Consider the following 23,263-nt stretch of genomic DNA (forward strand, 5'->3'; position numbering starts at 1 on the left):
CAAAATATTTTCTTTGGGGTTTCCGCCCATTGCTCAATTTGTTTGTTTGTTTTTAGGCTTATAAGACCCACTTTCCTACAGAAGCTCAAGTCATTAGATCTGTGTTCCTTAACCTCAGCAACTTTAAGAACTGTGGACTTCAACTCCCAGAATTCCCCAGCCAGCATGCTGGCTGGGGAATTCTGGGAGTTGAAGTCCACACATCTTAAAGTTGCTGAGCTGGAGAAACACTACATTAGATATAGCACTCTTTCATTTTTCCTACCAGAACAACCCTGCAGGGTAGGCTATGCTGCAAAAGAGGGACTGGCCCAAGGTCTCTGATTGAACTTCCACAGCTGAAGGTGGATTTAAACCTGGGTTTTGCTTTGGCTGGGAGCCTGCACCCCTCCTCACGGGCACTCTTCCCTTTCAGGCCCATTTTGACTGCCTCCGCAGCTGATCATCAAGTAACAACCTCAGGCACTCCAAACGTCTTGAGCTTCCTCTTCCGTTTCCCCAGGCCAGCTGGACAGGGATGGGAGCTGAGGTCCAACCCAGCTGAAGAGCACTGGTCTAATAAAAAGGCTGGCTCAGGTGTCTCCAAAGACACTGGTTGATTTGAGAGCCTTGGATCAGACTGGGGTTCACTATATTCTGTTGGCATCTAAAATGGACCCAGATCAAGCTAGAATTTGTGGGGTTGTTTCTCTCCTCTGGCAAGCATAAACTATGTTACTAGATTGCACCAAAGCCCCTGGATTGCCATCTGGGGCTGGGAGTGATGGGAGTTGCAATCCAGCAGAGATGCTTGGTGTCGCATTGGGAAGCCTGTCGTGGAGAATCTCCATCCTGATGCTCTCCATTTGAATTGGACCACAGTTCCCATCATTCTAATCTCCGGAGGGCACCAGGTTGGTGAAGGCCGCTCCAGGGTCTGTGTCCCAGTTATGTCATTGGCGTCCCTATGTACGATGTTTTATTTGGACAGTAATTTGTTGCCACAGTCTTTTATGGATTAGAAAGGATAATTAATTTTCAGAAAAAGAATTCCTTGCAAAGTGGATCCAGCAGGTTACACCTTTCCCGCAGGGGTGTGCAAAATTCAGTGTAGGATAATGAGCCCTTAATTTATCTGCTTGTACTCACTAAAAAGCAGGTGTATGTGGACTGGGACATTATAAAAGCTTCAGTTCAGCAGGTGTTGTTTCTGCCCTTGACATCTGTCTGTACAGTCACATAGATCAAAACAATTCCTTTAAAGAATAAAACACAGAACATCATATTTGATTCTATACAGCTTCATTCCTCCCTAACAAATTCTGTATTTTAATGAAATAGTTATGGTTTGTTTAATGTTAGTTATTGAAGTTTATTCTAGAATAATATCATTCACATATTGCAATAATTCAGGCTGAGTAATTGTATAAAAAGCGTCACAGTTTTGGAAGTAGGCAGATTTAATGTCCAATTAAAAAGCCATCTAATGACACTAGAAAGATCAGCTTGTTGCAAAACACAGATTTGCATTTCCAGGTTTCGGTGGATCTTTGCAAAGAGAACTGCAGAGTTGGTGCCAAGTCTGTCTTCTCGTCAAAAACAAAACGAGCCTTGTCACTCAGCAGCAATGAACGAGTGCCTTCTCCATGTAAGCAAAAGGGTGCTTTATTTTTATAATTTTCAAAGGACAACAGAAATAAAATGTACAATGTGAAAAAGGCAGTTCATCCTTACCAAGTATATAAAAAGGTCGTGCATAACCAGCCTTGTATATCAAGATTATTAGTCGTTCACCTGTTCCCACATAATTTGCCCCTTAGCAATGGAAAAAAAATAAATTAAACAAACACCTCTATTTTCCTAATGTTTTTCTACTTGACTGAGTATAATTCTTAGTTTTCCACGGACAACAGTCTGTTATTTAGGAACTGAAATAATTCCTTAGAAGAATGGCATATTCTTTTTTCCTGTAATCCATTAGTTCAGCAACCCATACTTTTCTGTAGTCCTAAAAGAACGTTTTTCCCCAAGAAGCTGAAATATTTCACACTTGTTCTAAGTAATGGACCTTGGTACCCCACTTTCAGGGTACCTTCCACTGGGGCTAAAATGTAGTGGAAAGCAGCCACTGTTCCTTTGATCTATGAAAAAGCTCTTTCAAATTTTCCAGAACACTTTCTTGGGCAAGGAATGGAAGGAAGTCCAAGAACGTGGGCCAGTTGTTTCAAACATGTGATCTCAGTTCCAAATCACTCTTGAATCCAGCTTCTTCTCCAGCCTGAGTTTCTTGCTCAGGAAGAGTTCTAAAGAACGCAAAAGTTCACATATTCTTTTGAGTCATTTCTATTGGTCCTAATAAAAGTGTTAGCTAACTGGGGGTATTTTTTATCGTTATCCTTATTTATTTCATTTTGCATGGCCGCCCATCTCATCTAAGCGACTCTGGGCGGCTCCCCGCAGGGAATAATAGCTGGCTATGTCATTTGGGAAGTTGGTTTGCCATATTTACTTTTTTTTTTTTTTAATTTAGGTCACTACCGAATTAAAGACTCCCTGATAAGGCAGTCCCCTCCAGTGCTGGTGTCCTGCTTTAAATCCAAAACAGGTCGTACGACCAATCCAGAAACCCTGAGCCCAGGACCAGCAGCTTATCAGCAGCCAGCTGAAACCCCAGTTGGACCATCAAAGAGATTCTCTGGACTGTGAGTCCTGAAAAGAAGTTCACCATCTCCAGCTCCCCTTCTTAAATAGCAAATCAGCCGGCATCATCTCCCCTTAAACCCTTTCTCTGCGCACCTTCCCTTGGACACTTTGCAGAAAGAACATTCCATATTGATGGTGATGTTGATAGCATGACCCCAAATAAAGAAAAGCAAAATAAAATAGATGTTCATCTTGAAGCAGTTTGAATAGAAAATACCCAGTCTCAACTTATTTAAAGAACCAGGGCCTTCTTCATTAAATAATATGAAGGACAATGGTGGGGAAAAAGAAAGGATTTACACAATGTGCCTTCAATAATAATTGAGGATGGAGAAATGCTCTAGCTTAATGGCAGAGTGCTTGTTTAAAACCTTCAGTTTTAATCTTGGATAAGGCACCACCCAAACTCCATTGCTGGTCAGTGCAATAGAGAATACTGAGTTAAATGGGTCAACATCTTAGTTTTGTAGATGGCAGATTTGGATACAGATCTGCAAGCTCAGAGCTCAGTGGAAGTGGACCTCTTCGCATATAGAAAATCCTAAGTTCGACTCCATTGCCTCCCATCCTTCTCCCTCAAGTTCACTCTGGTGATTTCATGGAAACTTCTATGTTAGTTTCTTGGCAATAAATCCAAGGTGGTCTTATGAGCGTCTGCAAGAGGGGCAAATGATGAGGCACCATGATGACCTCCTCACGCCAATACCATACCATGACTTACATCCTTGCATCGGACATCAGCATGCAAGCACGCCATGAAGGCATTTGTGGGATGATGTCATCACGGGCGTGTCACCATTTTGGGGTCACAATGATTTCCAGGTGCTAACAAGAGTTTTGCCATTGCCTTCTTTCAAGGTTCTTTTTAAAAATGTCTAGATCGAGTCCCAATATTTCCTGGTGGTCTTTCATCTCAGTGCGTGTCTGAGCCTGCTTAGCTTTTTGAGATCCACCAAGGACAGCTAAGTCAGTGCTGCCGTCTAGATGGGCAACCACTCTAGAGAAGCTACCCATTAATGCCAGCAGATGGGCTATTTGTCTGACTCAGTAACAAGCCAGTTGGGGTAGTACTATCATCACCACCGCCACCACCTGCAAAGTGCCCAAGGAAATATGCACAAACAGAGAAGGAAATGTCAGGTGGGCAGGAGGAGGAGTCAGGCAAGAGCCTCCAGCAAAGATCCAGGTCCTAATGCCCCTTGCCAGGAGATCGCCAGTCGATTTATTATTGTGTCTGATTCTGTAACAAAAGAGAGGGGAATTTTGGGAGTTGTAGTCTACACATCTTAAAGTTGCCAAGGTTGAAAAACACTGCTGTAGCCCCTTGACTAGAGAAGCCTGGACTGAATTCACACAAAGCCTGTGCTTGGTATTATACTGAAAACAATAATCAGTTATGACACTCCGTGAAACCACAAGAAGCAACACTCCCGCCCGACATTTCTGTGTGAGTGCTCCTGGCCTCTTCTTACCCGTGACTGCTGTTATCTCATCAGTTTAACTGGACTGCAAGCATTCTAACAGGGACTGGGTTGTGAATCTACCTCCTCTGGACTGATCATCATCCAGGAATAGGCCAGGATGCAATTCTTTCTTAATTCCAGACACGACAACCTAATAGCAAATATTCCTCAGTGTGCACATAATAGTAAATATATTATGGTACATATTACTGAGTACATTCCTGGATTGGAAGGGATTCGATTACAGAAGTCATTTTTTAAAGCTCTAATCCAAACTTAGTTTCGCATCGATGTGGGTAATAGATGGATTTTGACCTTCTCTTTAACAATCTGTAGGGAGCCAAACGTGCTTTCATACTTCCCCACTCATATGTGACCCAAGGTCCAGTAAAACTATTAGCCAGTTGCTCAACCAAGTCAACTTTATAGTGACTGTCCTGCAAACAGCAGAGTCATTTTGCTAGAGATAAGATTAAGATCTACCACCTACATTCTTGGTCAGGTACTTCCCATAGCTCACTCTTCCTCCTCCCTAATACAAATCTGCAGCTCTCTGCACACGGTCAGAGGTATCTTTACTACATCTCATGCGTTTTTAATGCAGACTTTGTGGAGGAAAAAGGAGGGGGAACAGGCAATGGGTAATATGCAATAAACCAACCAAACAGGGAAGAGGTAGACCAGACCTGACGAGTAAAGAACATCTGTGCTGGCAGAAAATACTAGAGCTATCAGCAGTACAGAGGCCACTCCAATTCCCAGTGAAGTCAGGCTGAGGCCACAGTGACTGCTGGTGCAGAACCATGTTCTTCCAACTATAGGAGCCTCTTCCAGTTATTCCCAAGAAATCCCTAAAAATTATCCAGAGTTATCATGCAGAATTTCTGTTGAAGATACTCTAGAGTAAGGCTGTGTAGTGTTTCTGATTTGAAGGCATATAGGTTCTTCTGTGCACACAGGGTGCTTGTGCAAAACCAGTTTGCAACTTCTCGGTGCAATCCTGGGAAAATAAACGCTTGGTTTAAAGCAGTGTTTCTGAACCTTGGTGACTTTAAGATGTGTGGACTTTAACGCCCAAAATTCCTCAGCCAAAATGGTGGCTGAGGAATTCTGGGAGTTGAAGTCCACACAACATAAAGTTGTCAAGGTTGAGAAACACTGCTTTAAAGAGTCGCGGCAGGTGTTATGACAGCACGTCTGTACACTTTGAAGCATCTGTTAATCTTTGACTCCAAAGTACTATACATGCTATCCTGGAGGACCTTGAAACACCAAGAACTGTGAAAGTCAAGATGATGCAATGCAGCTGTCCATACAAAGTAAGAGTCAAGATAGATGTGTTCTCTCTCCTAGGCTGTGTGGACTGGGGAACTGTGGGAGTTGTAGTCCCCAAGCCTTTGGTTGGAGAAGACTTGCCATAGGCTACCACTCCAATTAAAATAACCCTGGTTTTGCTTGAAACCACAGAGAACTTAGATAATGTCTTGTTTTGTTTTTGATAGGAGAAAGTGCATCTTGAATTTCTCAGCCCCAGCTATCCCTCCTCCCCCAAATCCTCCTTCACCAGGGCCCGGCCAGTATGACATAGTGGACTACTGTGGACCTCCTAAGCGTTACATCTCCAGTGCCGTATTTGTCTCAAACACAAGCCGTTGGACAGGTGATACATTCCACCAAGTCACACCTGGGCCAGGTGAGAATATAACTACCTGCTATTAAATGCTCCTACAGCAGAGTCTTCCTTCTCCAGAAGTGTTAGATGCATCTCCCACAGTTCACAGTGAGCTGTTTCAACAGCTGTGCTGGCTGGGATTACTGTATGAGAATTGTAATCTAACAGATCTGGAGGGCACCAGGTTGGGGAAGACTGCTCTAGCACTGATATAGTATGACATGCTTGTAAGACAGGTGGACTTCAACTCCCAGAATTCCCCAGCCAGCATGCTGGCTGGGGAATTCTGGGAGTTGAAGTCCACCTGTCTTAAAGTTGCCAAGGGTGAGAAACCTTGATTTACATGAAGCCATTGGGTGAGATCATCCATTGCCATGGGGTGAGGTATCATCAGTATGCTGATGATACCCAATTATATATCTCTGCCCCAGGCAAATTAAATGATGCTGTTGACGTCCTGTCCTGGTGCCTGGAGGCTGTAGGGGTCTGGATGGGGAACAGCCATTTTGATTTTGAGCCAGTTTGGCCTAGTGGTGAAGACACCAGGCTAGAAAGCAGGAGACAGTGAGTTCTAGTCCCGCCTGAGGCATGGAAGCCAGCAAGGTGACTTTGGGCCAGTCCTTCCCTCTCAGCCCAGCCTACCTCACAGGTTTGTTGTTGTGGGGAAAAAGGAAGAGGAAGGAAAATAGAAAACAGAGAGGAAGAGTAAAGCAGCACCAATATTGATATGCCCTGTGGGACAGCTTAATAACCAAGATTAGGAGAGCCTGACCCATCTGAAGAGCCCATCTGAAAGGATTTGAGATGGAACAATTATGGGTAAGCACTGACTGGGTCATGTCTTTGTTCTCTATATTGGTTTCATACTGGTTTAATTCTACGTTAGCTGCCCGAAGTCACAATTTGTGACTTGGGTGGCTGTATACATTGAGAAATAAACAAAAAAATAAGCAACTTTGCCAACCCTCTTGGTATATTCACTGCCTTGATTTATTTATAAAAGCAATAAAGGTGGGATAAAAAAATCTGGGGAAAAAAAGAACAAAAGACTTCAGCTGAACCCTGGCAACCCCGAGCGGCTCTGGGTTTCTGAGCATTCTGGATTTGGGACTTTACCATCTTTGGTACTGGATGGGGTGGCACTGCCCTAGGCAGACCTGGTGTGCAATCTGGGGGTCCTTCTAGATTCGCGACTCCTGCTCGAAGAGCAAGTGGCAATGAGGGCCTTTGGGCAACTTTGTGTTGCGTGCCAGTTGCACCCTTTCCTGGACCATGAGGCTTTACTTACAGTTACTCATGCCCTGGTCACGCCTAGAATGGATTACTGTAATGTGCTCTACATGGGGCTGCCCTTGAAGAATATCTGGAAGCTTCAGCTGGTGCAAAATGTGGCTGCGCGGACAGTTATGTGCGCCCCAGGATGGTGCATGTTATGTCTCTGTTCCGTGAGCTGCACTATTTGCCAGTTTGCTTTTGGGTGCAATTCAAGGTGTTTTTGACCTTCAAACCCCTACATCAGTGTTCCTCAACCTTGGCAACTTGAAGGTGTCTGGACTTCAACTCCCAGAATTCCCCAGCCACCATTTTGGTGAGTTGAAGTCCAGACCCCTTCAAGTTGCCAAGGTTGAGGAACACTGTCCTACATGGCATGGGACCAGGTTATTTGAGGGGCTGTCTCTTCCTGGTTACATCTACCTGTCCAATCAGGTCAAACAGGAAGGGTATGCTGTGGGTCCCACCTACTAAGTAGTTACATCTGGCAGGACCCAGGTGGTGTGCCTTTTCTGCTGTGGCCCCAACGTCATTCCCCCTGAGGTAAGATCGGCCCCATCCCTATTTGCCTTCTGGAAAGCCCTCAAGACATGGTTTTTCCACCAACCTTGGGGGTCCTATGGTGAGCAGGCAAGATGGTTGTGTGATGTTAAGTAATGGTTGTCTTTCCCACTACCTTGAGTTTTTATCTTTTTTGTTTTTCTGTTTTTACTTAGTGTTTTATGATGTTTATGATTTTTATGTATTGTATGCCACCCGGTCACATTTTGTGATATAAATTTGTTAAATAAATAAATAAAAGGAATAAAGGAAACAGAGATGGAAGACCTACGGAAGCCCCTTTCTGGCAGAGGTTAATTATGGGGGTTAATCTCCATAAGGCAGCTTCATCTGGCAGGATTCAGAAAGCATGCCTTCTCTGTCATGGGGGCTACCCTATGGGACAGCTTAATCCCCAAGATTAGAAGGGCCTGACCTGACTTTTCATCTTGACTTTTTTGGACCATATCTTGCAGACGGCCCTGTGGGGTGTCAATAGCAGCTAAGCAAAAATAACGATGGGGCTGACTCATTTCAGTCCAGCTCTTGGACTTCCTTCAAGAAGCACTTTGCTGAGGCAATCTGTTTTGCCACAAAATGGGACTTTCATAACCTGTCCCCAAAGCTCAGGAAATGTGGCGTGCTGGGCCCCAATTATTTAACAATATTAATTTGCAGGACCTGTGGCTTCCATGTCATTACGTACAAGAGCTTGTAAACAGGTTGTATCATGAATTGCCTTTGGAAAAACATCCTTCAATTCCCTGCATTGCCAGCACACTATTTGGCCATCGATGACCTTGTGGTGGGGCACGTAGGGTGGATGGCGTGTCAGCCGAGAAGACAGATGATGAGCATGTGATTCTCCTGCCCTGTAATGCTTCCTTGCCCAACCGGGAAATGACTTTAATAGCTAGCTTTGCTTATTGTCAACTGTCCCAAGGCTATCTTACTTACTTACTTGTTTATTTATTTGGTTTTTTAAAAGAAAGATTTCTAACCCACCTTTATCCACAGAAGTTAGGGCAAGTGGTTTTTTTAAAACAAAAACAAATATCAGCCAAAGCTTGGACAATGGAAGATTTGCTCCCAAGATGGCTGTCCAGGCCAATGTTGCAGCAGAACAGGGTACAACATGGACAACGTTGTATGATTTCCCCTCCTTTGCAGTTGAGGCTGCGGGCACAGAGTAGTTGAGTTCACACATTGTGTCAAGTCATGCTTTGTGGTGACCGTAGTTGGTTGAATAAGTTGTAGCTAGACTGAAGCATGATGCTAAGCCTTCAACATGCAACCCATGATGGCTGGGTTGATCCTGTATAATGTTGAGCCAGAACAAATGCATTGACATGAAGAGGGCAAGTTTTTTCAATCACACTAGAAAACAGTTCCCAGGCGTATCCATGACGGGGTGGGGTTGGGCCAAAAAAGTCAAGATGATAGCCACGGCTGAGTAATCAAAGCCACATCTTGATTTTTTCGTCCCTTTCCCCCTGCAGACGTCCTGTCATTTCCTTACCTCATTTTTTCCTCTTCCTCTAACTTTTTCTCCTTACTCTTCCTCCTTTGCATTTGAAGGTTTTATAAAAGATGCAGTGCTTTATTAAAGTAGTCATAATGACATTTTTGTCTCCTACTACTGGCAGAAGAGCAATATAAGATGTTCTTCAAGACTGCCCACTCTCTTGTCCTTTTAACCAGTTCTGAATATTCCTTCACATATAAACAAGACATCGCCTGGGAAAAAAAAACACAGAGTGGGGCTGATATTGGTCAAAGTGTGCTTGAGATTTGTGAGCAATCAGTCCCAAGGGGTAACATATTTCCTTCAGCCGTTAGAGGAAGTAAGTGACACCAAAAATCTCTTAAGTCCCTCTGGCAGGTGAATGTGGAGTTTAAGATGAAGACAATGGCAATGTTGACTCTGATTTATGCAAAGGGATCATTAATCACTGCTAATAGAGTTTCTAGGCTGAATATTTGGAATTGTCGCGATAGACTCCACAGCCTAAAAACTGAGAAGGGCTTAAATGAATGTTTCTTAAATTTTTCAAAGCCTGTGGAAAGCCAAATGATTTTTTTTAAAAAGGAACACCTACGACTTTCCTTTAAGAAAGGAATAAAAAAATAGAAGGAATTTTTACCTAACACATTTTAGTAATCTTACAGGATATTGGGGCTTATGTACAAAGGCATCTTGCATCAGCTGTAGAAGGATATTGTTAAAATCTTACCACTGGCACCATATTGTGTCTGTTTTGGTGTTCTATCATGGTTTGAGTGAGTAGAGAAAGTCTATTTTCACAAAAATGTGTTGAAGGAACACAGAAGTTCAAAAGTCTGCTAGTGATTTTTCTCCCCCCAGTTCTTTCAAAGTAAGATCTGAAGAGAGACACTTTCTCTTCATTCATGGATAATGTTCTGTACTTGTTTGGCTAATACAGTATAGTGTTTCTCAACCTTGGCAATATGAAGACGTGTGGACTTCAACTCCCAGAATTCCCCAGCATGGCTGGCTGGGGAATTCTGGGAGTTGAAGTCCATACATCTTCAAGTTGCCAAGGTTGAGAAATCCTGGACTAATGAAGCTGAGTAGATTAAAAGTCCCCCACCCCGTCCATCTTTCTTTTGGATCTTGGGAACAGCTTGTGAAGCATGGGTGTCTACAAGGCAAGGGGATCAAAGAAGTCAAGATGGTGGCCATGATCATACAGTTCAGGACCTGGCCCTTTTTTGCCACAAAAGGGGACAGAGCTTTGCTGGCATGGTCACGATCACCATCTTCATCAACCTTCTTGATCCACCTCGTGAATGCCTGTCAGATTCAGCCCAAGAACTACAATGAGGTCATCCAGTACAGTTCAGATCCTTTATTAGCTTGTACCTAATAGACAGAATCTCGCCAGACTAAACTTATCTACAGCTTCTATAGAATATACTCCGTGAGGCTCTAGAGAGGAACCAGCCTCATCCTCTTCATTTTCCCACAGTCTTGATGCAGGCTGTGGAGGTGCTTGTCCTGGAATGCCTCTCCCCCCTCCTGACAACCTTGAAGCTCCAATCCAGAATCTTCCTCGCTCACACTATCCATCACAATGCCCTTGCCTTTACATTTTTCAAAGAAGACCCCAGAAGGCCTCAGTGTTTCTTTCCAACTTTGTGATTTTATGAACTGTGGTACTCTTGATAGTAACAGAAATGTGCAAATGTGTCATAGATTTCCCAAATGCTCCAGTAGACCAAGTAGAATCATGGCCCCTAATTACAAACCCAAAGAGACCCCCAGCTCTCTCCTGTCAATAGGCTCGTGGCCTCCCTGTTTTCTTTTCTACCCATAGCCTTATTTCCTACTGAACACAGCCTTTCCCAATCAGGGCACCTTCCTACTGAGCTGGACTCACATCATCCCCAACCAGCAAGACCCCCTGTGCATGTTGTGTGAACCTCAGCCAGTTATGATATTCTTCCACAAACCACGGGTTAGCATGAGCTGTGAATCTGGTCACAATATTGTTTGACTAGCTTTGGACTGGGTGCGTAGACTGTGTTAAACGACGCGATGGCTTAGCAGAATGTGTGAACACAGCCTGCGCGTAAACCATTTTTGGAGCTTCTGCGGCAAACGAGGCGGGGGGAAGGCTGGTTAGTAATTGCGCATTGCACCTACGTCTAGTCCCAACTTGTGATTGCGCATAGATTTGCCAGTATCTTTCTCTGGCAGCACATCTGTGCCTCGAACTGCATAGAAAGAAGGAATTTGCCAGACAGTGCTGCGCCCGACATGCAGATGGAGCTGCACCTGCCGAATTTCTACTTTTCATGCATTTGATCTGGAGCTATTACAAAAAAAAAAAAGTAGTCGAACTGCTTCCTCTGCAATTCTGCTACCGGAAAGTTTGGCTGCCGGCATGTGAGCAACTATAGTACCTAAAATTCTTTCTTGCATTTGCAGAGAAGGGAGAAAGCTTCATACAGCAAGTAGGTGGCTGTTTCAATAATGCAGAAAGCGAGAGGTGGGAGAGAAAAAATAATGCCACGGAGCACCCGCTTCCTGCGGGCTGATCCCTTAACATCCTGTGTTTCTCCTTCTAGGGGCTTACGATCTCCCCATTCCACGAAAACAGTCCTTCATCTACAACACCACCAACAAATGGGTGCCAGTATTATAAAGCAAGAGATCCCACAAGGTTGGTTTTGGCTGAGTTTATTTTTACGTCGTTTGGAAATCCTGTGGTTCTTTTGAATGGCGGACCGTTCGTTTTTCACTTGCACTGTATCGTATGATTGAAAAAGAGCTTTGGACAAAAAATGACTATTGTTTCACTGTCGACTTCAGGTCAGTGACTAACCTTTCATGGCAGGAATTATGGGCCAAAATGAAAAATTCTGACATGTTCAAGATTAACTTCTTGACCATGCAAAGCCAAGTGCTGGGAAAATAATGTTATTGGCCCAGGGAAAGATGCAAAAATATTTATACAATTATAGGTGTGGAGGAGATGGATACAGACCAATTCTCATCTTACCTGCATAACAGTATATGAAGCTGCAGTGGCTGGTAATTCAGTTAGATTGGTTGTCAACCCTAAACTAAGCAGATGGTCTTGTTTCATAGAGCGCACTTGGGTCATCTCCAGCCCCAAAAGAACAAATCAAACAGAGCATGTCAGGCAAGTGCCCCTATTAAAATTGGACCTAATTTAGTGAAGTGTGTTGTGTTCCAGGAGCAGATTGAGCAGCCAGATGTGGAAACAGAAAAGAGCTCCTACAGCTTTATATTACGATGGGTCGAACGTGCTGCAGAAAACCATAATGCCATTTGTGTCTTCCCGTTTTAGCATGTAGTCTAAATCTAGCCAACTATGGTTTAGTCAACAAACCAGAGTTAAAACAGAGGCTTACCAGGAGATGTAAACTCAGACATTCTGTAGAAGAAGAGATTTTTCGCATGAAAAATGCATCTTGATGGATCTCCTCTGTCCCAGTATAGAAATATTGTGAACTGCCAAGTCCCCTTCCTTGCTAGGTGAAACAAAAAACGCTGGTGGAATAGTCACTTTTGTGAGCTCGGTTCCAAGGCTGCTGTGTGACTGTCTTGGCTGTTTCTTAAACATCAAGGAACTCCGCAGGGAGGGGTGTCTGCAGGGTATGGTCAAAAAAGTCAAGATGGCAGCCATGACCATGTGATCCAAGCTCTGCTCTTCTGTTATTTATTTTTTATTTATGTTTCAAATTTAGATACCGCCCGTCTCACGAGGAAGTGACTTATGCATGTGTCACACACACAATGCATGTGAAAAAGGGGCAGGACTTAAGTCACATGGTGGTGATTGCCATCTTGACTTTTTTGACCCATTCTCCTGCCCTCCAGGCTTGGTAGCACAGAGTGGGGGATGGCACCAGATTCAAGTAAAACCTGAATCAGTGCTCTGGTCTGCACGTTAGGTAAAGCTGTGGCTTGTTTAACTCTGGAGTACTGCATGGGAAGATCACAATTCACGCAACGGGGTGCGTCCCTACATTCCCAGGCTCCCGCATGACCCCCCAATTCCTCAGGCCCAGTCCACAGAGACCTCCAAACGTTCTTACCAAATTGTAATTTTTAACGCAGTAGAAAGGGGTAACTTTAAAATATATGACCGGAGTATAATCATATGAGCTAATTTAACGTTAGCCTTTTAGGTGTCAATGAAACCACGTCATATTTAGTTTTTCTTCTGGGAATGCAACCCCTGGAGCGTCACTGAGGGAACGGTGGCCTTCATCCTGGGAAAGGTTGCACAATTCTGCAGGAAGTCATAACTTCGCTTGCAACGGCCGTGGCTGGGTTCCTTGAACATGCTAAACCAGAATCCAGCAAACGGAAGGGCTGCTTCCCTGCTAGATGACATGCGTGTGCATTCAAATCCATTTCCAGCTTTTGCAATGCCTGGTTAGATGTTCACTGGTGAACCAGCAGGAAAAGGCAGGGATATCTTCAGGGGGTTAAAAAAACAAATGCCTTGCACTTAAAATGGGCAAGAGCTTTGGTGACACCATCCTGGCTGCCATCTTGATTGTTTTTTTAACCATACCATGAAGACCCCTTTGGGAAAAGGGCAAAACTGTGATTCAAGGAAGACTTTTTTCCCCCTGTCATACCTGTTTCTGTTAATTCTTTCTTGCATTTTCTACCCAGGAGTCATAGCTGTTGATTCTCCCCTCTACTGCTGCTCCTCTTTGCCTCCCTTCCTCAGTGATCCCAACCAATCAGGGCTCACACCATAAATGGCCCATTACCATGATACTGATATGGTCCTCAGATTGTCAGGGATCATGTTGTTGGGTTCTTATAGGTAGTCCTCGACTTATGACTATTCGTTTAACGACTGTTTGAAGTTTTGATGGCGCTGAAAAAAGTGACTTATGATAGATCCTCACACTTACGACCATTGCAGCATCCGCACATCACATGATCAAAATTTGGGTGCTTGGCAAGCAGCATATATTTATGACAGTTGCAGCACCCTGGGGTCACATGATTGCCACTTGTGCCTTCCCAGGGGGCTTCCGACAAGCCAAGTCAATGGGGGAAGCCAGGTTTGCTTAAAGAGGCAAAAAAGGTTGTAAAATCGGGCACAACTCACGTAATGACTGCATCGCTTAGCAATGGAAGTTTCGGTCCTAATTGTGGTCATAAGTTGAGGACTACCTGTATTTGCAGTCTCATTAACTCAAGGGCAAGGGGATATTGTACGGGGCAAGCGTGTTAAAAAAATGTCCCTTCTGCTTAACTTCCCCTTTCATTTCAGCCCAGCCATACCAGTTATGGCCATGGATGAATGAAAGAGCCTTGGAGTCAAGATCTGCTTGGAGCCCGTTTTTCTCAAGGTTTTGCAGAATGAGGCAGGAGTCAGTTTAGTTTCCTACAGCAATGCAGCAGTTCTCGAATTGTGGAGTTCTTGATGTGCTCTGAGCTTGGTGGTTTCTTGCAGACATTTCCTTATCCAACTAGATAACATCATCAGCGTGAGAGGATCATGTTCCCTAGGACTGCTGATGTGTCCTAGTTGGGTAAGGAAATGACTGCAAGAAACCACCAAGCTCAGAGAACACCAAGAACTCCACAGTTCAACCCTAAGCTACAGAGATTCTCTTCTATTGGATTCCTGAATTGTCCCAGAAGAAAGAGATACGGCTTAGGCCCACAGCAGGAACAAATTTTGGTGGCCTCCAAGCTTCCAGATTCTGTCCCAAAAACAAGGGATGGCGTACACACAAACACACACATAGGGGAGTGACAAAAGGTGTAACTCACTGCAACACCCAGGGGTGTCCTTGGAAGGAGGTCAAAAAAGTCAAGATGGCAGCCACAGCCATGCGATCAAAGCTCTGCCCTTTTTTACGTCCATGCAATAAGGTTTTGATCACGTGGTTGTGACCACCAACTTGACTCCCCCCCACAGCCCCCCAGATTGCATTTTAATGAATACAATCTCTGATAGAAAACTGGTTCTCTCCTTTGATCTATATTATGCCAGACTTGCTTTCTGTCTCTGAATCTTTATTACAATAGAATATATACAAAAAAAAAAAAAAGGTTAGAAAAATGAACAAAGCAGGGAAAAAAAAAAAAGACAATCCGGGGGAACTGTGAAGCAGCTGGTTTTGAAATGCTCTACTTTCCTCCATGTCAATATATAAAACAAAGTATATTTATACACATGCACATGTTTAGATATTTATAAAATAACAAAAAGGCATCGGAAATGTATAAAACAGTCACTGTTGCTCTGGATGGTGACATCCGGGCTTCTGAGGCAAGGAGGAATGTGGCGTGAGCGGGAACCACAGAGCGTCTCTTTGAAGCTCCTTTGAAAATTCACCATGTCCAGAACTTGGTTTTTGCCTCCCGGCCCCAAGAGTTGACACTAAACCATTTCCAACAAAGCAGAACAAAGGAGATTTAGACCCTGCTGCCTGAGAGAACTCTACGTTTTCCTACGTCTGAAACAGGGAAAAAGGTCAGAATTCTTGGTCTGCCAGACGAACAGCATCATCATACAGTATAAAATAATAATAACAACAACAATAATAACAATAACAAAACAATAATAATAATAATAATAACAATATCGGAGAGAAGTTCCACATTCACAGTGAGAATGGATCTTCCACACCCTCTTCATGTGTCGAGCTCGGCCACCATCTCTGGTTACTTCTCCCCCTTCGAAGGGGGTCGCGTTCCAGTCAAACACCCCAAACCGATGGATTTGGCTTGCGCAGAAGGAGAGTGGAACTCCGCTCCGCTGGCAATCATTCCACAGAAGTGCAGCCTTTGGAGTCTTCAGAGCTCCTTGAGGGTCACCTGGAACTTCTCCTCAGCTTCCACCACGTCAAGGAGGAAGGCCATGTGGTTGCTGTAGTGCTGAATTATGTTGTTATCCATGTTTACCAAGATGCTGCGAGAGAAGGACAAAGCGACGGAAGAGTTAGCGAGCTCAACACCACCCTTTGCTAACAATAACAGCGCAAGTTCCAAAGTAAGGACGGGCAAAGCAAGAGAAGAAAATGACTGTATAGGATATTGTTTGATAATCTACCTTTGGGAGTTGCGCAGAGGAGAGAATTCAGCAGTTTTCAGAAGAAGAGCCCTTCCCACCCAACGTGATGCTCTTGTGATGTGCTGGATTTTTGTGACTGAGCCAGAAGGGGCTTTTAGATGGAAAAGGAAGCACTGAGTGCCATTAATCAAAAGACTATGAATTTGACCAGAACAGCAATGCTGGGGAGGACTTTTTTTTATCCTCCTCCCTATGTTATTTTTCCAGTTAAAATTACATACATCTGAAGTGCTCTTTGCCTTAGGTGGGGCATAAGAGCTTTCTCTGCAGAAGAAACACAAGCTTGGATGAAGAATGTGGCATGGGAAAGGGGGAATCAACACCCTGGCCTCCAGCCTCATTGCTCCAAACCACCCAGCAGCTCTGCATTTCAGGCAGCCATACACACCCAGATACCCAGGAAGCTGGTGCGGAGGTCTCCGGCACAGCCTGCAGCCCAGTCTGTCCCTCCCACTGCGCAGCAGCTTTTGGCAGAGGAGGGTCCTCCAGCCTTCCTTCCAGAACACAATCCCAGCCAGCCAACCAGCCTCCAAATCAAGCGGGAAAATCCCAGGACCGTGAAGTCAGGAACTGGGTGAATTACTATCATATTTTACATTTCTCAACTGCCGCACTGAGTGATAGGTTGTATTGTTATCTGAGGTGCACAAAGGGATATTTATGCAGACAAGTAACCATGACTTGGCAATAGCATTTCCCGGTGTTTTGTTTTTGCAGAATGGAGTGACATTTTTTGTTTTTTTGCTCCAATAGATGTTTTGTGTGTATATATCCACATTGCCCTTTCCAAGAGGGCAAAAAAGGGCTGCTTTGGGATCAGACCTGAGCTGCATACATCGAAGGAAGGAGCTTCCCGAAGGGATCCAGTACAGATAGGAGCGCACAACTGGTGTCTCCGACAGCCCTCCTTCCTACAGAGTTTAGTCAAGCAAGAAGGGGGCATCCTGTCCCTCAGTCCTATGCTGGAAAGGATGTTCTCTTTGAGGTGTTCCCTGAATTGCTGTCCCACTGGGGCCCCTCTTGTGCTAAGGAGGTCTTGAGGATGGTTCGAGTCCCTGGCCTGTTGAACTCATAACCAACTAGGCTGGGCTTAGCTAGACGGCCACACGCTGTCCACCAGGTTGGACAACAGGGTTCCAGAAGCAGGGGGTTCTCCAGGTGGGTGGCATGCTATGAGAAGATCTACTCCAGCCTGCCCAAAAACAGTGCCTTCTAGATACACGGGGCTACAGAAGTCCCAGCCCACCCAGCAATGGATGGATATTCTCAGGGACATTGTCCTGATGTTTCTGGGAGGCATTGTCCTTAGGAAGGCTGGGCTACCCTCTCCAAAGAGGGCATCCCTTTCCCATCAGCTCTCCCCCTCTTCCAAAGGCCCCTCTCCAAGCCCCTGCCCCAGGCACACCCTCTCATGATCCTGAGCTTGGCTACTTCTTGGTCTTTTAAGCCCAGGCCCTGGATGTGGGCCAAGGCAAACATGAGCTCATCTGCCAAGCATTGTTGGGGAGGAGCGAGGGAAGAACCTGGGCGGCTTGACTGTATCTCCTTCCCCGCAAGGGCTCCAGGCAAAAAAAGAGGAAGAGAATGTTTGGCACTTGCAAAGAGACAGGCTGGGGGAGATGAGCTGCGGCTTGGTGGAGTACCCGGGGCGATTCAGAGGCACAGCTTTTTTTTTTCATGACGCCACTCTGGAAACCCTTTGCAAGCTGGTTCCCATGGAATGAAACCTGCCCTCCCTCCCAAAGCTGGAGGGCTGTTCAGAAGAGGAGGCTGACCTCCCCTTCAAGGCGATCAAGGCGCTTTGGCAGCCTCTCCTTGGAGGAGGAGGACAAAAGGGTTCCCACCAGGATTGTGCAAATGTTTGTGTTGAAGTGGCAAGGCAGAGTAGCCCCTTCCTTTCTAGTCATAAGGCTACACTTGGTGCACCCCCTTGCCAATGGCAGAAACGGGGTGCAGGCATTCATAAGGCAAGAGTTGAGAATCGCCTTCGCAGGCAATGGCCGGACAGAATTCTGGGGAAGCTTGTTGGTCTTTCACGAGCAGGGTGATTGCGAGTGTGACCTACTGCTTGTGCTCAGCTCTGCCACTAGCAGAGAAGGTAAAGCGAGCAGACAAATTCACTAGGAATGGGAAAGAAGTTATAAATCATGGCTTACGAACCAGAAGCTAGAAATCACCACTTACAAACACTAAGCAAACAAGCTATATTATGGCTTAGTACGACGGGTGAGTTCAGAATGTTAACTTAAAAAGTACTTTGCCCAAAAAAGCCACATACTGTATATTGATATCGGAGGAATGCATAAGTTCATTTTTAACATTATTATGTCGCTTGGTTGAAAGATACAAAACCAACAAAGATTTCTGCAATAATTCACCAGTCACCACTGAAACCCATGGAAGCAAGAATTTGACATTTCGCATAAAGGGTGTATGAAATGTGTTCTTGCGGAAGGAAAAGAAGGTTAAAAGCTAAAGATGTTTTGAACTGGTAGGGTGAAATGCTGCTTATGGCTGGGTCGTTTTGCTTGAATTTGTCATTATCTTCCTCTTTTAAATTTCACCCAGCTCTCTTTTCAATGGCTACAGCCCTCCCCTTCCCCCCTCCCAATGACACATCAGTAGCAGGTTTTCTGGAAAGTGCAATATTTTTAAAAAAATACTAAGTGTAAGGCCCACCCTAGCTTGGCTCATCCGCTACTTCCAAGAACCAGCTACAAGATGCTATGCAAATTAGAGCAGGAACTTTCAGCTCAGTTTTAGCTATGTATGTTTTTGTGCCCTGTTAGTGCCAGTTTTACTGGGATTATTAGTGGAGTCTTGTTTAATTGTTTAATTAAACCATGAAATCCCCCGTTGTTACCATAGTTCTCCAATGACTCTCAGCTGTGGAAGTTCAGGCTACCAGAAACTCACTTTCAGATGCCGTGTTGAAGTGACATCCACCCAGTCTTGAGCTGGCAGTAAATTATGCCTGCATAAATGGTGCTGCTTTGACTGCCAAGCTGTATTCTGCCACAACAACAAGGCTGACAACAGCCAAAGGAGCTTCTCCTTCGATATTTATTGTGGACCAAGTTAAGGAACAGGATTGGTGGATCTTCTTGGCTTTGTTTCCCCTCCCACTAAATGTCACCTGATGGACATCTATCACAATCTTTAATGTGGGGTGAGGCAGGGTGGGGTGAATTTAGACAGATGCTTAGAACATCAGGTTTAGCCTTCTGTCAGTCACATACTCTGACTACTGGGTGGCACTAAAGTGGGCATGGGGTGAAGCAGGAAGGAGGTCTCTTGAGGCTCCTCACAACCTGTTACCTGTCAGTTGGGCTATTTCTGAGCATGGGTCTAGCGCCCTTCTGAATAAGCCCTAACCCTATATTCAAAAATAGCCTGGAGGCATTAAAGGACACAGAGGGGTACAGTGGATTGAAGTGGGAGGAAGCATTTAAAGGAATGGCATAGCTGGCAGGAAGTGACCAGGAAGTCCAGCTCTGATCTTGTGACTGACAGCATCTGGAAGAAACCATGGATGGCCAAGGAGAACACGCAATTGTGGTTGGCCCACATGTTTTAACAACAATCATCACCATGGCCCCTGGTGCTGCTGAAGTTGGAAAGGACTAAGTAGGATGGTGCCCCATTGCACCAAGGGTGACAGTAGAGGAATTTAGCTCTCGTCCTGAGGTGGTGGAAGAGGGAGCATGGTTGCTCAGCCCCGGGAAAGTATGCGTTGCACACACACAGACACTTGGACTGCCGTGCATGATACTGGTCTTGGGAGCATGAATTGGTTTGTGGGACCCTTGCAGCCCTTGTGCAGGAATCCTCAAAAATAACAGAAGGAGTAAAAACCATAAGACATGCAGCCCCACGATAAGGACTGTTCAAGAATGGGGCAGATGGCCTTGAGAAATGGTGGGCTCTCCATGGCTCGAGGTGTTGAAAAAGAGTCCGGAGGGACATCTGTGAAGGATGCTGCAGCAATGAGTTTCTACACTTGGACAAGATGATCTCCCAGCTCCTCTCGTGGAGCTCTATAAAGGGTTTCAGCTAAGGGGGAGATGAAAGCAACAACACAAGGATGTGGCCAAAAGAAAAGGCAGTTACCAGGACATGTTTGTGCCATAGTAGGGACAAGTGACTAGGGCTCCTTGTCACTAAAGTGGCTGGTCTTTTAAGGTGTTGACTCTATTGCTTTGGCTGCAATTCCTTTTTGGCAATCAGAGATCCAGGGACAAAAACCATCTGGAGCAATTTCATACCAAAATACAGAAGCCCCAAGAGGGGCTGGGATTTTACAGGCTTGCGAGAAGTAAGAACAAAACCTCCAAGTCTTCGGGATAGGCTAAAACACTGCAGTTATCCAGACACAACAAGATTAGGGGAAGGACGGGCGGTCCACCCCCTGCCAAATATGTTCTTTGTCTGACCACATTGGGAGGTGGAGGAGAGAGGAGGGGAAACAAAGATTAGCGGCGGTCTACCACTCCCCCACCCCCTGCTACCCTACTTTTGTATCTCTCAGATTCAGTTGCAAAGTGGAATGTGAAAGATTCTTAAGCAACTGCTCAGTTCTTAGGCAGGTTGGAAAATATTGGAGAGATGGCTAGGTTCAACCATGAATTAGGTCCTTCAGCAAGCAGCCTGTATTCCAAAGTTTTATTTGTTGGAGGTGCCACTTATGGCCACTGTAGACTATTGGCGCCCTCCGCAAACTTGGAGCCTCAGTGTCCATCAATCCCAAACCAGATTTGGCAGACTGTGTTTTATATTCAGTTCCTAAAGCAGTGTTTCTCATCCTTGGCAACTTTAAGATGAGTGGACTTCAACTCCCAGAATTCCCCAGCCAGTGAGGGAATTTAGTTCTCATCTTGAGGTGGTGGAAGAGGGAGACAGCGAGACTGGCTGGGGAATTCTGGGAGTTGAAGTCCACCCATCTTAAAGTTGCCAAGGTTGAGAAACACTGTCCTAAAGATTCCAGGCATGGACTTTGCTGCTTATTACAGCAATTGCGTATTGTGTCAACATTTTCCTGGAGTTCTCTGCCATGATCCCAAGATCCTGTTCCGAAACCATCACTTCCAGCTCACATCCCATTGGTATATAAACAAAGCTTCGGTTTTTGTCCCAACTTGCATCATTGTGCATATCAACCTTCACCAGAATAGTGTCAATCTTGGGTTTAGAGAGAGAGTTGCTGTAATACTGAAGTCCTCCACTCACTCTGGCTATCTAGTCAAGCTGCAGCTGCCCTCGCTGAAATGATAGTATCTCCAACCAGTAAATGCTGTATTTGTAGTATCTAAACTAGTCCCGTCAGTGGAATCCAGAACAAACTTTCCTCCCAAGACTGCTCTATTCCAGCATCATCTGCCACTCTAAGCCCAAGGGTTACTCCAATCCTGCTGGCTTTGAGAAACAAACAAGGGTGCCCTGATGAGAGAGATAAACCCAAACTATGGTGACCTCAGGCCATTGCTTTGGGAGATAACAACATATCCGTTAAATTCCTCAGACCATTCCATGTGCTATGTACACACACATCACACACATTTCTTTCTCATTACTTTTTTCCACAGGACAACTTCATATTTTAAAAATAAAAGACACAGTATGAAGAAGCCAACTAGAACCAGATTGCAGAACCAGAACTTTGGCCTTGGCCTTTTCCCAAAGCTTCAGCTCTAATGCCCAAGGCCAGCTGTCCCCCAACCTGACACATCCAGGTGGGTTGGACTGCAGCTCCCATTGTGGAGAGTGTCCAGTTAGTTAAGGTAATCTAAACTGAAACAAAATTTCCCGTCTTAGGACAATAAGTGACTTTTTCTGTTGCATTTATAAATTCATCCAGGAGCTGAAGGTAAAAGACTCTCCTTCCAATGTTATCTTCACAATATTCCTGGAAATAGGCTAGGGTGAGACAAAGTAGTAGGCTTTGACCAGAGAATTTCCACATTTGGTGTGGATATCACCATGGATCTCCTAATTCAGTAACCTAAGCCTTGTCTTACATGTGGCATGGCTTGCTTAATTATGCTTCACTTAATAAGCCACCTTGGCTACATTGACACATTGCCCTAAGTCACAACCAAACAACCATATGATGACCTTGTGCAGCGAGTGAACCCATCCTATGCAGCGTGTTCATAATATACTTGTCATTCTGTCCTTTCCTGGACCACATCTCTATCCTGAGAAGGTCATGTTGATATCTGATTTGTAGAGAAGCTTCAGAATCTATGAAGCAGGTTAAATAATCAAAAGACAAGTAGTTCAAGGCTGCTGGGATTACAGGCTTCATTCCAGAGGGTGGATTATCAAAAGCCACTTTCCTTCCACTACATTTTTCCCCTTGTGGGAAAGCATAAAGATAAAAAAAGTCCGGCAGACACATGCCACAACTCCACAGTTACCCGTGGCTCCCCTGGACATTTTAGAACCTCTTCCCTTCTCATGTCATTTCATGATCAGATTTCACCAGTGTTTTTCTCAGAAACTGAGTTCAGTAATAATGTTATATCCCTGAATAGCTGGGGATGGGTGTTAGGGACAGCTGCTTCATTCCGGCTGCATGGCACATGGGTACCATGTGGGAACACTAGTCAACAGGTAAACTTTGCATGTTGGGCAAAGTGAGAAGGGCTTCTGAGGGCCAGGCTAGCCATGGTTGGATCTCTCAACATGCTTCACTTTTGCTAAAATCAGCAGTGGAAATGGGCCAATCTCTACACTGTCCCTGTTCTCCCCTCTCTCTAGCAGTGATACTGGGAAAGAGCACTGAAGCCCACCAGCAAGCAGCTTCCATCTCTTTAGCCAAAGAACACGCCTAGTCATGGAGTTCTCCTTTCACACTTTACGTTCACACAGAGGCATGAATCTTTAGCTTTCCAGATCCAAAACCAGGAATACCATTAAATTATAAGACAACAATCTCCAGAATCACTCTAAAGAAGACCTTCTGGCCCACAGCAAGGAGGAAGGGGTTGTGGCTTTTATGGGATGCTGAACCAGATATGCCTTTGGCTGGA

At 44.9% G+C, this 23,263-nt stretch overlaps 2 protein-coding genes across 2 annotated transcripts in view; one reads left to right on the forward strand and one right to left on the reverse strand.

Annotated features, from left to right (window-relative positions):
- The window catches only part of STPG1 (sperm tail PG-rich repeat containing 1), a 29,251-nt gene extending 17,453 nt beyond the window's left edge, over positions 1-11,798 (forward strand). Inside the window, exons 7-10 of the mRNA XM_088140972.1 lie at positions 1,516-1,627; positions 2,510-2,681; positions 5,648-5,838; positions 11,722-11,798. Of these exons, the coding sequence (XP_087997098.1) occupies positions 1,516-1,627; positions 2,510-2,681; positions 5,648-5,838; positions 11,722-11,798 (552 nt within the window). The remainder of the gene's footprint in view (positions 1-1,515; positions 1,628-2,509; positions 2,682-5,647; positions 5,839-11,721) is intronic.
- A 3,373-nt stretch (positions 11,799-15,171) lies between these two features.
- GRHL3 (grainyhead like transcription factor 3) overlaps positions 15,172-23,263 on the reverse strand; it is a 46,126-nt gene continuing 38,034 nt past the window's right edge. The window contains exon 16 of the mRNA XM_025164028.2: positions 15,172-16,070. Coding sequence (XP_025019796.2) covers positions 15,956-16,070 — 115 coding nt within the window. The 3' untranslated portion in view covers positions 15,172-15,955. The remainder of the gene's footprint in view (positions 16,071-23,263) is intronic.

The sequence above is a fragment of the Python bivittatus genome, unplaced genomic scaffold (assembly GCF_059951505.1).
Source record: "Python bivittatus isolate LINGU-HERP-01145 unplaced genomic scaffold, Pbiv_v1 ctg000250_np1212, whole genome shotgun sequence".
NCBI lineage: Eukaryota > Metazoa > Chordata > Lepidosauria > Squamata > Pythonidae > Python > Python bivittatus.